The 17,500-nt window shown below is 42.2% G+C and overlaps 1 protein-coding gene across 1 annotated transcript in view; it reads left to right on the forward strand.

The window, feature by feature from the left end:
- The window catches only part of TMTC4 (transmembrane O-mannosyltransferase targeting cadherins 4), a 139,388-nt gene that overhangs the window by 75,462 nt on the left and 46,426 nt on the right, over window positions 1-17,500 (forward strand). The window contains exons 9-10 of the mRNA XM_073614440.1: window positions 12,670-12,801; window positions 16,489-16,568. Coding sequence (XP_073470541.1) covers window positions 12,670-12,801; window positions 16,489-16,568 — 212 coding nt within the window. The remainder of the gene's footprint in view (window positions 1-12,669; window positions 12,802-16,488; window positions 16,569-17,500) is intronic.

The following is a 17,500-nucleotide window of genomic DNA, read 5'->3' on the forward strand; positions in this document are numbered from 1 at the left end:
AGATAAAGCTATTGGCTTAGCAAACATTTTAAGGCTTGACTCTATGTAAACCTCTTTCAACAGAATACTGTGATTTCGTAATTCCAGTAAAGGAGAGTGTGTGTGTGTGTGTGTGTGTAATATAAATATACACACCCCTTCACATTTTTGTAAATATTTTATCTTTTCATGTGACAACACTGAAAAATGACACTTTGCTACAATGTAAAGTAGTGAGTGTACAGCTTGTAGAACAGTGTCAATTTGCTGTCCGCCTCAAAATAACTCAACGCAGCCATTAATGTCTAAACCGCTGGCAACAAAAGTGAGTACACCCCTAAGTGAAAATGTCCAAATTGGGCCCGATTGGCCATTTTCCCTCCCAGTGTCATGTGACTCGTTAGTGTTACGAGGTCTCAGGTGTGAATGTAGAGCAGGTGTGTTAAATTTGGTGTTATCGCTCTCACTCTCACATACTGGTCACTGGAAGTTTAACATGGCACCTCATGGCAAAGAACTCTGAGAATCTGAAAAAAAAAAATTATTGCTCTACATAAAGATGGCCTAGGCTACAAAGAACATTGCCAAGACCCTGAAACTGAGCTGCAGCACGGTGGCCAAGACCATACAGCAGTTTAACAGGACAGGTTCCACTCAGAACAGGCCTCGCCATGGTCGACCAAAAGAGTTGAGTGCATGTGCTCAGCATCCTATGCAGAGGTTGTCTTTGGGAAATAGACGTATGAATGCTGCCAGTATTGCTGTAGAGGTTGAAGGGGTGGGGGTGGGGGGGGGGGTCAGCCTGTCAGTGCTCCGAAAATACACCGCACGCTGCATCAAATTTGGTCTGCGTTCCTGTTGTCCCAGAAGGAAGCCTCTTCTAAAGATGATGCACAAGAAAGCACGCAAACAGTTTGCTGAAGACAAACAGACTAAGGACATGGATTACTGGAACCATGGTCGACCAAAAGAGTTGAGTGCATGTGCTCAGCATCCTATGCAGAGGTTGTCTTTGGGAAATAGACGTATGAATGCTGCCAGTATTGCTGTAGAGGTTGAAGGGGTGGGGGTGGGGGGGGGGGGTCAGCCTGTCAGTGCTCCGAAAATACACCGCACGCTGCATCAAATTTGGTCTGCGTTCCTGTTGTCCCAGAAGGAAGCCTCTTCTAAAGATGATGCACAAGAAAGCCCGCAAACAGTTTGCTGAAGACAAACAGACTAAGGACATGGATTACTGGAACCATGTCCTGTGGTCTGAGACCAAGATAAAAGTATTTGGTTCAAATGGTGTCAAGCGCGTGTGGTGGCAACCAGGTGAGGAGTACAAAAACAAGTGTCTTGCCTACAGCCAAGCATGGAGGTGGGAGTGTCATGGTCTGGGGCTGCATGAGTGCTGCCAGTACTGAGGAGCTACAGTTCATTGAGGGAACCATGAATGCCAACATGTACTGTGACATACTGAAGCAGAGCATGATGCCCTCCCTTCGGAGACAGGGCCGCAGGGCAGTATTCCAACATAATGAACCCAAACACACCTCTAAGACGACCACTGCCTTGCTAAAGAATCTGAGGGTAAAGGTGATGGACTAGCCAAGCATGTCTCCAGACCTAAAACCTATTGAGCATCTCTGGGGCATCCTCAAACAAAAGGTGTAGGTGAAGTGCTGCCAGTTTCAGACCCCTGGTTTAGACATTAATGGCTGTGTGTTTGAGTTATTTTACTCTATTATACAGGCTATGCACGCACTACTGTACATTGTAGCAAAGTGTAATTTCTTCAATATTGTCACATGAAAAGATATAAAATATTTACAAAAATGTGAGGGGTGTACTCGCTTTTGTGAGATACTATGTGTGTGGACACACACGGTCCCTGGGTTACGATCAAGTTGGGACTGAAGGTTTGTTCTTAAATCGAATTTGTAAGTCGGAACTGTACATTTTTTTAGTGTAACTCCAACCTGTGCAGTGATGTGGGATGTTTTGGGCACTTCTACAGTGGGGCAAAAAAGTATTTAGTCAGCCACCAATTGTGCAAGTTCTCCCACTTAAAAAGATGAGAGAGGCCTGTAATTGTCATCATAGGTATACCTCAACTATGAGAGACAAAATGTGGAAACAAATCCAGACAATCACATTGTCTGATTTTTGAAAAAAAATATTTGCAAATTATGGTGGAAAATAAGTATTTGGTCACCTACAAACAAGCAAGATTTCTGGCTCTCACAGACCTGTATCTTCTTTAAGAGGCTCCTCTGTCCTCCACTCATTACCTGTATTAATGGCACCTGTTTGAACTTGTTATCAGTATAAAAGATACCTGCCCACAACCTCAAACTGTCGCACTCCAAACTCCAATATGGTGAAGACCAAAGAGCTGTCGAAGGACACCAGAAACAAAATTGTAGACCTGCACCAGGCTGGGAAGACTGAATCTGCAATAGGCAAGCAGCTTGGTGTGAAGGAATCAACTGTGGGAGCAATGATTAGAAAATGGAAGACATACAAGACCACTGATAACCTCCCTCGATCTGGGGCTCCATGCAAGATCTCACCCCGTGGGGTCAAAATGATCACAAGAACGGTGAGCAAAAATCCCAGAACCACACGGGGGGACCTCGTGAATGACCTGCAGAGAGCTGGAACCAACGTAACAAAGGCTACCACCAGTAACACACTACGTCGCCAGGGACTCAGATCCTACAGTGCCAGACGTGTCCCCCTGCTTAAGCCAGTACATGTCCGGGCCGTCTGAGGTTTACTAGAGAGCATTTGGATGATCCAGAAGAGGATTGGGAGAATGTCATATGTTTAGATGAAACACAACTCGTCGTGTTTGGAGGAGAGAGAATGCTGAGTTGCAACCAAAGAACACCATACCTACTGTGAAGCATGGGGGTGGCAACATCATGCTTTGGGGCTGTTTCTCTGCAAAGGGAACAGGACGACTGATCCATGTACATGAGAGAATGAATGGGGCCATGTATTGTGAAATTTTGAGTGCAAACCTCCTCCCATCAGCAAGGGCATTGAAGATGAAACGGGGCTGGGTCTTTCAGCATGACAATGATCCCAAACACACTGCCCGGGCAATGAAGGAGTGGCTTTGTAAGAAGCATTTCAAGGTCCTGGAGTGGCCTAGCCAGTCTCCAGATCTTAACCCCATAGAAAACCTTTGGAGGGAAAGTCCGTGTTGCCCAGTGACAGCCCCAAAACATCACTGCTCTAGAGGAGATCTGCATGGAGGAATGGGCCAACATACCAGCAACAGTGTGTGACAACCTTGTGAAGACTTACAGAAATGTTTGACCTCTGTCATTGCCAACAAAGGATATATAACAAAGTATTGAGATGAACTTTTGATATTGACCAAATACTTATTTTCCACCATAATTTGCAAGCAAATTCTTTCAAAAATCAGACAATATGATTGTCTGGATTTGTTTCCACATTTTGTCTCTCATAGTCTTACAGTTGAGGTATACCTATGATGACAATTACAGGCCTCTCTCATCTGTTTAAATGGGAGAATTTGCACAGTTGGTAACTGTCTGAATACTTTTTTGCCCCACTGTATGTGTGCAATTGTGTTTATGTGGGGCTCTTGTGGCCATGCAGTACAGCACTGTGGGATGTGTCCGGCGCTGCAAGATGGCTGCTTGAAAGTATTCGGCACCAGTGAGGAGCGCAAGCGGCCGGCAGTGATGTCACACCACCTCTGTTCGTAAGTAGGAGCCGTTCCTAACTGGGGGACTGCGTGTGTATGTATGTATGTATATATATATGTATGTATGTGTTTATTTATATGTATATATTATAATATCTGCATTGTAACATACTGCTCAGAAGCTAAATGACACACATGGGAGAAATACAAAGAAAAAACACAATCTGGTGCATATGCGAAAAAAAGAATGAACTGTTCATTAAACATTTAAGTATCCTTTTAGAAGTTTATAAACCTTTTAACTTCACATTTTGACATTCCAAGCCATATGTACAGTGTATCTGGAAAGTATTCACAGAGCTTCACTTTTTCCACATTTTGTTATGTTACAGCCTTATGCCAAAATGGATTCAATTCATTATTTTCCTCAAAATTCTACAAACATATTGACATTTTGAAAGTAGTTTGTTTGAAATATTAGCAAATTTATTAAAAATAAAAAATGAAAAAAATCACATGCATGTAAGTATTCACAGCCTTTGCTTAATACTTTATTTAAACACATTTGGCACCAATTGGAACCTCAAGTCTTTTGAGTATGATGCTACAAGCTTGGGCAGTTTCTCCCATTCTTTCCAAGGCCTCTCAAGCTCAATCAGGTTGGATGGGAAGCGTCGGTGCACAGCCATTTCAGATCTCTCCAGAGAAGTTCAATCAGGTCCAAGTCTTGACTCTGGTTGGGCCACTTAAGGACATTCACAGAGTTGTCCCATAGCCACTCCTTTTTTATCTTGGCTGTTTGCTTAGGGTAGTTGTCCTGTTGGAAGATGAACCTTCGCCCCAGTCTGAGGTCCAGAGCACTCTGGAGCAGGTTTTCATCAAGGATGTCTCTGTGCATTGCTGTATTCCTCTTTCCCTCAATCCTGACTAGTCTCCCAGGTCTTGCCACTGTAAAACATCCCCACAGCATGATATTGCCTCCACCATGTGTTTACTGTAGGGATGGTATTGGCCAGGTGATGAGCAATGCCTGGTTTCCTCAAGACAGGACGCTTGCCATTCAGGCCAGAGTGTTCAATTTTTGTTTCATCAGACCATAGAATTTTGTTTCTTATGGTCTGAGAGTGCTGCTTCAGATGCCTTTTGGCAAACTCCAGGCTGGCTGTCATGTGCCTTTCACTGAGGAGTGGCTTCAGCCGGGCCACTCTACCATATAGGCCTGATTGGAGGAGTGCTGTAGAGATGGTTGTTCTTCTGGAAGGTTCTCCTTTCTCCACAGAGAAACGCTGGAGCTCTGTCAGAGTGACCATCGGGTTCTTGGTCACCTCCCTGACTAAGGCCCTTCTCCCCCCAATAGCTCAGTTTGGCTGGGCAGCCCGCTCTAGGAAGAGTCCTGGTGGTTCCAAACTTCTTCCATTTACGGGTGATTGAGGGTACTGTGCTCATTGGGACCTTCAATGCTGCAGAATTATTTCTGTACCCTTCCCCAGATCTGTGCCTCAACATAATCCTGTCTACAGACAATTCCTTGGACTTTATGGCTTGGTTTGTGCTCTGACATGCACTGTTAACTGTGGGACCTTATATAGACAGGTGTGTGCCTTTCCAAATTATGTCCAATCAACTGAATTTACCGCAGGTGGACTCCAATCGAGTTGTAGGATGATGATGAGCTCAATTTTGAGTGTCATGGCAAAGGCTGTAAATACTTATGTACATGCGATTTATTATTATTTTCTTTTTGCCATTTTTAATAAATTTGCAAAAATTTCAAACAAACTTCTTTCACATTGTCATTCTGGGGTATTGTTTGTAGAATTTTGAGGAAGATAAACAATTTAATCAATTTTGGCATAAGGTTGTAATATAACAAAATGTGGATAAAGTTAGAGGAACTACAGTCTGCTCACATAATTTGTAATAAAAACATTTTTGCTAATCTGAAGCTTCCCTCCAACTGCTTTGCATTTTTTTTATATGGTCTGTTGGTATTCAGATAGGGGGTTCCACCCCGCTATTTTACATGTTTGTTTACAGACCATCAATTGAACTAATCTTTTTACCCCTAGATTTATCTTGTGCTTGCTCCTGATGTGTAACCGTCTAGTCACGAAACGCGTTGAGCTGCCACACGTTTTATTACCAATCAGTACCCTTGTTTCCATGTTTACCCTCTATACCCCCCCTGTTTTGGATCTTGTGGTCATAGGCCGTGCAAGGATTACTATGTATTACCAATTTTTATCTTTACCTTTCGTGGTGAATTTTGGAGGTTATTGCCTATTATACAATGTGATAATGAACTTGTAACACTCTATGTTTTACATTATTATGCTATCATTGCTATGTATTGTATATTTTACATGTTCTATATTTGACTGTACTTCATGACAATTATTAAAACCCTCCAAATAATTCCACCATTTTGTACCTTATCGTCATCATATGCTTCACTTAAAGTCCCACCGCCCTGTCCTCTCCCCTTCTTTTGATATACAATAGGGATGGAAATATGTGACCTTACCAGGCCACAATTTCAATTAAAGTCCCAAGGGATGGAATATCGGCCTTACCAGTCCAGATGTCCTTAAAGTCCCTAAACCTTTGCCTTTGCTGAAATATTTTATATGGACTGTGATTCTGTACTTGCCAAATATGCTGCAGAAATCTCCCTCCACTGAGTCTGGCTGCAATCATTTTAACTGTAGGCAGCTGAAGCTGCTGCCTGTTCACTTCCTGGATTTACACACAGAGGCACACCTCCAGCTCTACAGCTCTCATTAGCAGTCTTATGACCCACCCCCCTCCCTTCCTGGCAAACTCTCACAAGAGTAAGAGAGAGAGCTGTGCATGATGTCATAAGCCTTATCTTATTACCAGACAACAAACAGGAAGTGGGCTGTATAAGGTATTTACTGGCAGAAAAAAATGTTTTACTATCTAAAGTTAAAACAACAAGGGCAGAAGATTTAATAGATGGAAAGATGAAAAAGTGATTGAAGTTACGCTTTAAGCGATCGAAGCACTGTATAACATAATTCTCTATTAAATCTACACCTAGTTTGTTCTTTAGCCTACATTCCCACTGAAGGAAGCTGCAGGCTGGTATTTGGCAAATTATTTTCCCAGTGATTAAACACTGTATTTGAGCGAGATGCCTACTGTACCATGGTCAACCTCCATGCAACAGTAGTAGGGTAATATGCTCAAAGATTGGGTTCAACATACTTTATATAATAAAGGGAGAGAGTTGAGGCTTGGAGAGACATAGGGAAGGATTGGACACTGGGGGTGGATTTACTAAAGACAAATAGTTTGTTTAGTCCTTTTTGTAGTCAGTCATGAAGCAGGTTGATGCTCCCTCTTGAGAAGTCTGACAGAACAGGGAGAGCCCCTACAGCAAGTTTGGTGGACGACACAGTAACGCATATGTACGTGGTGTTCAGGAGGTGGGCATTAAATCTTGGCACCACATATAATGTGGCGGCGTGCTCCAAGCACAGAGACCGAGCTCTCTCACACTAATGATTGGGACCAGGGACTCCTAGTTTCTGGTCACCTGATCTCTTTGATAGCCTCTAATTGATCATCAGTGATCACTGTGCAGCCCGCCCTTATGTTCACATTCTCTTCTGAATTGAATAAATGATACATTGTATCTTTAGCTCCTTGCAAAAGTGAAAGATGGAAACAAAAAAAGTGTGAAAAAAAAAAATCAATATTTAGGCAAAAAACATGTAGCTAGTACTATTGGCAATAGGTTTAAGGTATAACAAAAGGCAAAAAAAATATTTTTTCCATTTACATGAAGCTCAGGTTAATATAACCCAGCTTAGAGTCTGCAGGGTTCCCCTATTACAGTGCTAGTCGGAGCCCTGCAGGCTCCGATGTAAAAGAGAACTCTGAAGGCTCTGCTGTAATGGGGAATGCTGCAGACTCTGGTGTAAAGTGAAACTAAGTAAGTGGGTCTCTGTTTACCCGGGCCTCTCCCCTTCCTTGCACAAGAGTTCACAGAGCTCCCCTTTACATAACAGTTGATGAGAGTTCTCCCTCACATCAGGGTTCCCCTTTTATATCAGTCTCCACAGAGTTCCCCCTTAAAGTGTACTGGCAATAAAGACTGATGTAAAGGAGAACTCTGAGGACACTGATTTAAAAGGGAAAACTGGGAACACCAATGTTGGGGGGAGGAGGACTCTAGAGACCACAGACCACCTTCCGCAGACTTGGCACCGCTCCACTCATCTCTCTGCAATCCCAATAGCACCGTTTCGACTCCTCTGCATTCCCTTATTCCACTTAGCACAGCTTCTCCCTCTGCATTCCACCTTCCCATTAGCACTGCTCCTCTTCATGCATTCCTTCATTCCCAATAGCACTGCTCCTCTGCATTCCTTCGTAAAGCCCCTCTATGCCCAATAGCATCACTCCACACTTTAATCTCTATCCTATATTCCTAACTCTCAAATAGCAGTACCAGTATATAGCACTTCTCGTGCCTGCATCTCCTGTCACTGCTCCATGTCCCGTATAAGTGGCCCACTGTACCCTGCTTCTCTTTTCACTGCCCCCCTCTTCTCCATGTCTCCTATCAGTGATCTGCTGTGCTCTGAATCTCTTGTCATTGCCCCGCTCTGCTCTTTGTCTCTTTTCAATGGCTTTGTGTGTGTGCTTTCCATCGCTTGTCACTGGCCAGCCCTGCACCATGTCTCCTATCAGTGCCCTGTTAGTACAGTTACCCCTGTCCTTTTGTTTGGTTAGCCGTTAAATGACTACCCCTCCCCAGAAACAACCAAAATCCTTAAATCATTCCTTCCATTTGGATAATCTCTGCCCTTGTATCATGTATCAAGTACTGTTAGAATGCATGCACTGACCTCTGGCAGCACTCCTGGGACAAGCATTGTTAGAATTCAGTGACCTCCGACAGCGCGTGACGCCCAGCTCCTTCTAAAGTTACCAAAGTTCTAGCTAAGACTAAGCAAGAATGATGTTGTGAAATGCGTCAGCTGTTTGTCCCGCTTCTGTTGTCACATGAACATTATTCACTACAATAAAGGCTTATCGGAGTGCGGCTGTCCAGAATCCTAATATCCTTCTAAAGTTAATTAAAAAAAGGCACCACCACCACGCCAAGTGGCGTCCAGGCCTGGACGGCTTCGGAACAGTACATGCACAGTTCCGCAGCTGACCTGGGGCCATTTTTTTTTTACAGACAGCTGCCATCTATAACGGACATTTCTGGACAGTGTAAAAATGTGGTGATTTTTACAAACTGTCTATAAATTTATTTGGCAACCCTGTATGAGTTTTCAAGCCTCTCCGGATGCAGCCTTTCAGTGGCACTCTGAGTTGAATTTGGGTCACTGACCCTTGCTTGTTTTGTCAGGCCTGTTCGCACTGTTCTGTTTGTCTTGTTGCTTGCCCCTCTGATTCATTTCTTGGGCACATCCCAGGGCCTATAACTTTACAGCTTGTGCCCTGTACTGTACGATTATAGCCAAGTCAAAATTCCTATTATCTTAACCACTCGCAGCCCGCCCACCATCAAATGACGGCGGGGCGGTGCGGCTCTCGTTCTGGGTGGACGTCGTATGACGGTGCCCAGAACAACCGCTCTTGCACGCCGGTGGGGGCATGCAGCAAGGCGATCGCGGCTGCGCCATATTGCTAGGACTTGGCACGACCCCGATCTCTGTAAAGAGCCGTGGCTCTTTAATCATGTGGTGGGCTGTGTCGAACATCTATGTATTTAATCAGGGCACTGATCATCAGTGCTCCGATTACAATAAAGCCCCCACAGTGCCCATTAGTGATGCCAGTCGGTACTGGCTGTCAGTGCCGCCCATCAGTGCCACCTATAAGTGCCCGTAAGTGCCACCTCATCATTTTCCATCAGTGAAGGAGAAAAATTACTTAATTACAAATTTACTGACCGAAACGAAGACATTTTTTTTTTTTTTTAGGAAAAAAAAAACAGAAGTGATTAAATACCACCAAAAGAAAGCTCTGTGTGAAGAAAATGATACAAATTTCACATGGTTACAGTGTAGCATGACAGCGCAATTGTCATTCAAAGTGTGATGGCACTGAAAGCTGAAAAATGGCCAGGGCAGAAAGGGGGTGAAAGTGCCCTGTATAGAGATGGTTAAAGTCCTTATTTTGGAGTACAGTACAGGACACAGACCGCCCTCACCTCTGTTACTGTGTTACTCTGAATTACTTGCTTAAAAAAGCTTAGGTCTCAAAGGGTGGGGAAGAGTTATAGGGGGTACCCTCAGGGGGAGTGTCCAATCACCTGAAGATAGCAGCTTGTAACCCAGGGTCCATGAATATCCATAGTCTACTAATTCCAGTACCCCTTGTAACTATTGGGGTTGATCGACCTTTTGAATCTCTTTAAGAATCATGCACGGCTGTAACCATTGATTGTATAGAGTATTTTTGTAAAATTGTCCCTTCTCTTCCCTGTTTTAATCATGTTTTTGTATTATTTATTTCTGGTACTTATATAGCGCCGTCAATTTACGCAGCGCTTTACATATACATTGTACATTCACATCAGTCCCTACCCTCAAGGAGCTTACAATCTAAGGTCCCTAACTCACATTCATACATATACTAGGGACAATTTAGACAGGATTCAATTAACCTACCAGCATGTCTTTGGAGTGTGGAAGGAAACCGGTGTACCCGGAGGAAACCCACGCAGACACAAGGAGAACATGCAAACTCCAGGCAGGTAGTGTCGTGGTTGGGATTCGAACCAGCGACCCTTCTTACTGCTAGGCGAAAGTGCTATCCACTACACCACTGATAAATTAATAAATTGTTATATTTTAATTATATCTCTGCTCAATCCTTGGGTACAGAGATAGTCCACTCTTCTCTATTTTGGCCAGAGGCATGTTTGGGTTAGCCCCAGGTTCTCCTTTCCAATGTATACGCATGTAGTAACAATCACCAGCACTCAGCTGAGAACCAAGATGGCCGTGGAATGACGTCACGTTGGGGACTCCGTCTTCTACACACGTTGCGTCCTATGGTTGGGACTTCCTTGGGCTGAGGAAGTTAGCCCAGTCTATCAGCCTCCAGCTTCTCTGGGTTAAGATGCTGATCTTCCCTCCACAGAGCCCTTAATATGATTGTGAATGTTGGATTTTTTTTTTTTTACAACAACAAACATGCTATTCGTACCTACTCTGTGCAGTGGTTTTGCACAGAGCTGCACCGATTTTCTTCCTCTTCTGCGGTCCCCCACTGGCACTTCTAGGTTTTCCAGTCTTCAGAGTGTCCCATTAGCAATCCACAGCGGTTGCCAACCAGTGGTCCATGGAGCACTAATGATCCACGAGAAAATGTTGGTGGTTCCCAGGGGTTCTGCTGCAAATCAACATTGCTGCGGATGTATACCACCCAGTGTTTCCAGTGTTGTTCTCAATGCATGCTGACAGTTAATGTCAGCGTGCAATGATACCCGATGCGTCCTCTATAGTTCCCGTTCCTGTGAACTCTGGCGGAGTCGCCGGGAGTATTGCAGAGAGCGGGAGATGGAGGAGACTTCCAATGGCAGCGCTTATCACAAACTCTGAGGGAGCACAGAGCTTGAGCACATGGCTTCATAAGGAGGTGAGATCCAATGATGGTGTAAGCCAGCTGTGTGACGCAGGGGGGGTGGGGAGAGAGCTGGAGTGGAGTATTGTGTGTGTGTGTGTGTGTGTGTGTGTGTGTGTGTGTGTGTGTATAAGGTAGTAGTGTGATCCAGGGGAGGGGAGCAGAGAGCTGGAGCATTGAGTGTATTAAGGCATGTAAAATTCATGTTATTGGTCCATGGGATTCAAAATTGTGAGTTTAGCCATTTGCCTACCTTTGGCGTCTCACACACGTCCATAAAACCCCCTCCTCTGTACACAGAGCATCTCTTGTATTTCCTGCAGTTTCTTATCCCCCCCTGCTCCCTTCCGTGCACAGCCCCACGAGACCTAGTGTTTGTAGAAAGATCAGCACCCGGGAAGCCAGTCAGACGCCTTCCTCATTGAATGATCACTCTGACAGCCAATCACAGTGAGCATTCAGTTTAACAAAACAAAAGTAATACAGTAGCTGTCTTATCGCCTGAGTTCCCTGTAAGACAGATCTGTAAATGAGAGAGGAATTTTTGTGTGCACAGGGAGTTAACTCTTAATTAACCAGAACATGCTCTTATTCTACAGATATTTACTCTTTTTCTCCGTAAAATGCAAATTAAAAAAATTCTCAGCGGACTTTTAGGGTCACAAGAAAGCCCCATTTGTCCCCCAAAAAACAATACATGTATCAATTCCTTATGAGTAATTACCAAGTTGTAAACACCTGAATAAACACATAGCAGAAATGTGAAAATACGGTCTGGTCTTTAGTGGATAAACAGGTGTGAGCTGAAGTGGTTAATGGTCCGTGAGGTCCGAAAGGTTGGCGACCTCTCCTTATAAAATGCTCTATAGCAAGGTAAAAATACTTCTGCCTTTAGAATCATTCACTTCCTTCTCCTGCTCAGGACTACATGTCCCATGAGGCATTGCTCCTAATATGTTCACGTTCACAAGTTTTCACACACTTACTGACATGTATGGATGGTGTATTGAGCTGTATGTGTGCTGCATTGTATTTTCGGATATGTAAACAAATAATGTATTCCGTTTGCAGGCCAACTAATCGGCTGACCAACTAATCGATTTTGAAAATAGTTGACAACTATTTTCATAATTGATTATAATTGATTAGTTGTTTTAGCCCTATTTTTTTTTTTCTAGTACCATGTGTTTACAAACTTGTCTCTTTATATGCAGGGATTGCGCTTTCTAGCAGGTTCCTGTAATTTTGATTTACACTTTTCCAGAGGCTTAGGAGACGATGGGGTGAAGCTTTAAATCACACTGTCAAATTTGTTCAAATTGAAAGAAAACGTGTAAGTTGTCATTGTTTCGCATATATTATTTGTTTTTGTTTTATTATTTATGGGGTTTTTTTGTGTTTTTTTTAAGAAACTTGTGACTCTGACAGTATTGGGACTTTTGGCCACCAACGTAATACGCTGTGTACAGAGAAGTAACCAGTGGAAATCTGAAGAACTTCTCTTTCAAAGTGCCCTTTTTGTTTGTCCACTGAATGCTAAAGTAAGTTTACCGATTGTTTAATTCACAGTATTTTTACCCCTCTGATTATGACCCAGGTATCTTAAAGAGGAACTGCAGTCTGCTCACATAATTTGTAATAAAAACATCTTTGCCTTTGTGAAGCTTCCCTCCAACCAATTTGCATACTTGCATACTTGCATACAGTGCATACTTTGCATAGTCTTTTACTGTGATTCTGTACTTGGCAAATATACTGCAGAAATCTCCCTCCACTGAGTATGGCTGCAATAATTTTAATTGTGGGCAGCTGAAGCTGCTGCCTGTTCACTTCCTGGATTTACACACACACCTACAGCTCTGCAGCTCTCATTGGCCTTCTTATGACTCATCCCTCCTCCCTTCCTGGAGTTAGAGAGAGCTGTGCATGATGTCATATGCCTAGGCTTTTTACCAGACAAGAAACGAAGTGGGCTCTAAAAGGTATTTACTGGCAGAAAAAAAATGTTTTACTATCCAAAGTTAAAACAACATGGGCAGAAGATATAATAGATGGAAAGTTGAAAAAAAAAATGACTGACGTTCCGAGCTTCTGGTGCCATTTGTCTTTGAAAATTAAGAGTTTCTGGTGCCATTTGTAAAATTAAAGTATAACTAAAGGCAAAACTCTTTTGGATACAGTGGACAGGGATTGGAACACCTGTAAGGTTTGTATTGCTGCTTGTGCCACCATTAGGGAAATTCACTCTCTCTTAGTCCCGTTTTTCATTAACACCAAAAGTTCAAGTAAAAGAAAATCCCAAATTGTAGGTTGTCCCCAAAACAGGACTAGCATTAACATCTTCCAATGGGGACACTAGTTCTTGTGACAACCAGGGGTTCCCTTATTTTGGAGGGATTTTCTATCCCTTCTGTTTTGGCTATGAGACAGTTAGTGAAGGGAAATCTCCCAAATGAGACACAGATGGCAAAAATAAACACTACAGGGGTCTTAATCCATATTCCATCTAAAATGGGGGGGGAGTGCTTTTTAGTTCAGCTTTTAAAATCTTTTGGGTTAACTTTTAGCAGCCTTTTTGTTCTAAAACGAGTAGCTCAAAGCAAAGATGTTTTGCGAAGTATAGTCAGTTTTCAGCTTAATCTGATCGGATATATTTTATTAAGCTACTGCACTTTGCTCATTCCAGTTCATGTTTAAAATGTCTAGTGTTCCTCACATCTACATTCCACTTTGTCTATAAAATATTAGCATACTTTGCCAAGCAGTGTGCATATTTTATTCTCAAAGCAGTATAGAATTTTCATTTGTCACCCATAGAACCTTTCTTTGGTAGCACATACGTTGTGTTTACATAGCTCCCAACTGTCCCTGATTTTTAGGTAATGTCCCTGATTTGCCACAAAGTCTATCCCTCTTTCCTCCTCCTTTTTGTCCCTCATTTTGGTTTGATCTATATAGTTGTATATACTTGTATAGTTGCACTATTTATCTTTCAAGTAGGTTTAGCACTGGGAAACGCTTTCATCCAATTTCCAGATTTCTGTATTTGTAAATTTTAAAAGCTAGTATAAAGGAATAGTAGTGGTAAAAAAAAAAAAAAAACACTCGGGGTTTAACTAATCTATTTTTTTTTTTTGTACAATTCTACTTTTAAGGGAGCATGGCATGGGGTGTGTCCTATGCCAACATACTTTTGCAAATAGGTGGCCAAATGTTGGGCAGCATTGTGCAGGGACATTCGGCCCGTGTGTACTGCAACCAGTCTGACAGAAGCCAGCCATTTGGCTGGCTTCTGTAGAAGGGGCAAGACTGAAAGAGGTATGCCTATCGGCTGACCAGAATGTTCTGTATGGGGGCTGGGCATCCTGCTGTCAGAACATAGTAGCATAGCAGGGGAGATTGCTGTACTAATATCAGATCATTAGTACAACGGCTCCTCCTGAGCTATCAGATTTTTTTTTTTTTTTTTCATTCAGCCCTGCTGGGTACAAAAAAAGCTAGTAGTGTGTATTGGGCTTTAGCAGTGTGTGTGTGTGTGTGTATCTGTGTATAATGATTAAGGGAGGTGTATGTATATCTTGTAAGCCTGTTCAAAGAGTTCTGATTTAAATATTTATCATTCTGCCCGTAGAGTACCAGTGGTGGGATTTGCAGCATTGTTCAGTTTGCAGCCATGTGGGCAAACCCAAGTTATAATGCAGACTGTTCCTGCTATTGATGCAGCTATACGCATGGCCTGCTCCATTCTTGGCTGCTGTGAGCATCCTCCCTAGTGCATTCAGATGCACACTGTACTAGAGATGGACAACACCCAACCTATCCAGCAATTAGCTATTAAGGTGGCCATAATTGTGGAAGATTCCCATCTAATGAACAAGCTGTTGATAAACAATGAGCCCAAGCGCAACCCCACCAATCGATGTGATCATAGTCGGGAGGCACAGCAAGAGAAAGTCTCTAACATACCACAGCAGAGGGAGAGTATTCAGGTCTGCGCTGAAGAAGTATTGTTGTACTACAAATTGTAATTAAGACCACAGTTTTATTAATGTTTTTCAAGGACTGCTCATTTGTCCTAATCTTATGTGACAGCTCGATCTGTGGTTACATGTGAACAGCAGTGACGTCTGCAGGCCTGCCATTGATTTGTACAAGTTGCTGGCCATGGCAAATCCCAAACACTTGTGCTATTCACTGCATAAATACATAGATTTTTGGAGGTGGATGGCCTTATCAGTTGTCTGAATGAGGCCTAAGGGACTTTTAGCTTTTTAACTGTATCAACATTTTTGGGGGGTCTATCTCAGAGTGTTTACGATGTGTTACTGGTAAAGGACAAGCTGTAGTAAATATTGTGGAGGGCCATTTTTGAAATGTGATTGTGAATAGTGTTAGAATAATGAATAGATCTCAGTTAAGGGACATTAATGAAACACATTTATTTATCTAGTGAAGGACATGAACGCTACAGTGTCATAAACAAAACCATGACACAGAGAAAGGGCTTTTTATTTAGTTTGATTTAATTTGTTTCCAATACAATAGGGTATTCCAACATTTGGAACGCAGTGTTACTGCATGTCATAATTTGCAAAACAACACAATTTTCTAAAAAAAACTGCAGTCAAGTTGTGGCACACAAGAACGGGCTAGTGTGTGTGTGTGTGTGTGTGTGTGTGTGTGTGTGTGTGTGTTTTTTTTTTTTGTTTGTTTTTTTTTTTTTTTTTTTTGTTTTTTTTTATTTGTTTGGTTTACCTAATCTAACTGTGAGTGAAAAAGATAAAGGTTCTCCAATAGAATAGCCCATACCTTTTATAGTTCTGCAACAGTGTTTTGAATTTCTTTTTTTTTTCTTCTGACGATTGGCAGCTGCTTCTATATTCCTGGTCGCCAAACCACATCTTAAACTAAGCAGTTAAATAATCAAACAAGTGTGCCAATTAAACAGGCTTTTTTACTTCTAATCCTGTCTAGTGGTGCTAAGGGTGCTTGACAGGAGCTCTCTCAAGTAAGTGAGTGTCCGTTTAGAGAATTTTTATGCATTAACCATGGACTATTTGCTGCTTTGTGCGCTTGCTGTAGTGTATGTTTATATGAAAGTAGACCATGAAAATGTGTATAAATATATGCATCACAAGTCTGATAATTTTGGTGCTTTATATATACAAATATTGACCTTTTTTAAAGTGTATGAATTGTCAAATTGAAATATGTTTGATAATTTGTAGGTGCACTACAATGTAGGTAAAAATTTAGCAGATCGCGGCCAACAAACGGAAGCCATTAAATTCTACAGAGAGGCTGTAAGGTAACATTATGGGTTTTATTTTCTAATAGTGATCAATGATTACTGTTGTGGCTTTCTCTTTTACATACTTTTACCATTTGCATCACAACGCTCTTTGCTGCCAAATTTCACTTTTTTATTAAGTTGAGTGGCGCTATAAAATATAAGAAATGCAATCAAAATTTAAATAAACAGTTACAATACCTTAAAGTGGATATAAACTCTGAAAGGAAAAATTAACTTTGCTTTTTTTAATCTTCGCTCTCGAAACATCCGACAATTTTTGAGAAAAAAAAATATTTTTTACTCTATATATTTTTTACTCTGCTCTAAAACACATCCAATTAAAAAAAATTTAAACAATCTAATTTCTTCATCAATTTATGCCAATATGTATTCTGCTACATATTTTTGGTAAAAAAAAAAAAAAATCCCCATAAGCGTCTATTGATTAGTTTGCGCAAAAGTTTTTCTAGTATTGGCAGCGATCAGCCACTTTTATAGCAAGACTGCGATATTGTAGCAGACAAATCGGACACCTAACAAACTTTTGGCACTTTTTGGGGACCAGTGACACGAATACAGTGATCAGTGAAAAAATATACACAAACTGTACTAATGACACTGGCAGAGAAGGGGTTAACATTGGGGCGATCAAAGGGTTAACTGTGTGCCAAGCTAATGTTTCAGTGTAGTGTGGGAGGTGCTTTTACAAGTGGAAGGCATGGATCGGTGTTTCTACTTTACAGAAACACAGGATCCAGGTCTTCTGTACTGACAGAATGACAGTCTGCCTTAATTACATAGGCAGACTGGCATTCTGTCAGTGTACCGAACAATCAGCATACATCGGGTCCACGGGACTTGCTGATCAGCTCCCGCTGTGTAAAATCACAGCGTGAGTGAGCTGCCGGCGCCGCGCACTCGCGCCCAACACCCGGAAGTGCAGAATC

The sequence above is a fragment of the Aquarana catesbeiana genome, linkage group LG02 (genome assembly GCF_042186555.1).
Source record: "Aquarana catesbeiana isolate 2022-GZ linkage group LG02, ASM4218655v1, whole genome shotgun sequence".
In the NCBI taxonomy this organism is placed as follows: Eukaryota; Metazoa; Chordata; class Amphibia; order Anura; family Ranidae; genus Aquarana; species Aquarana catesbeiana.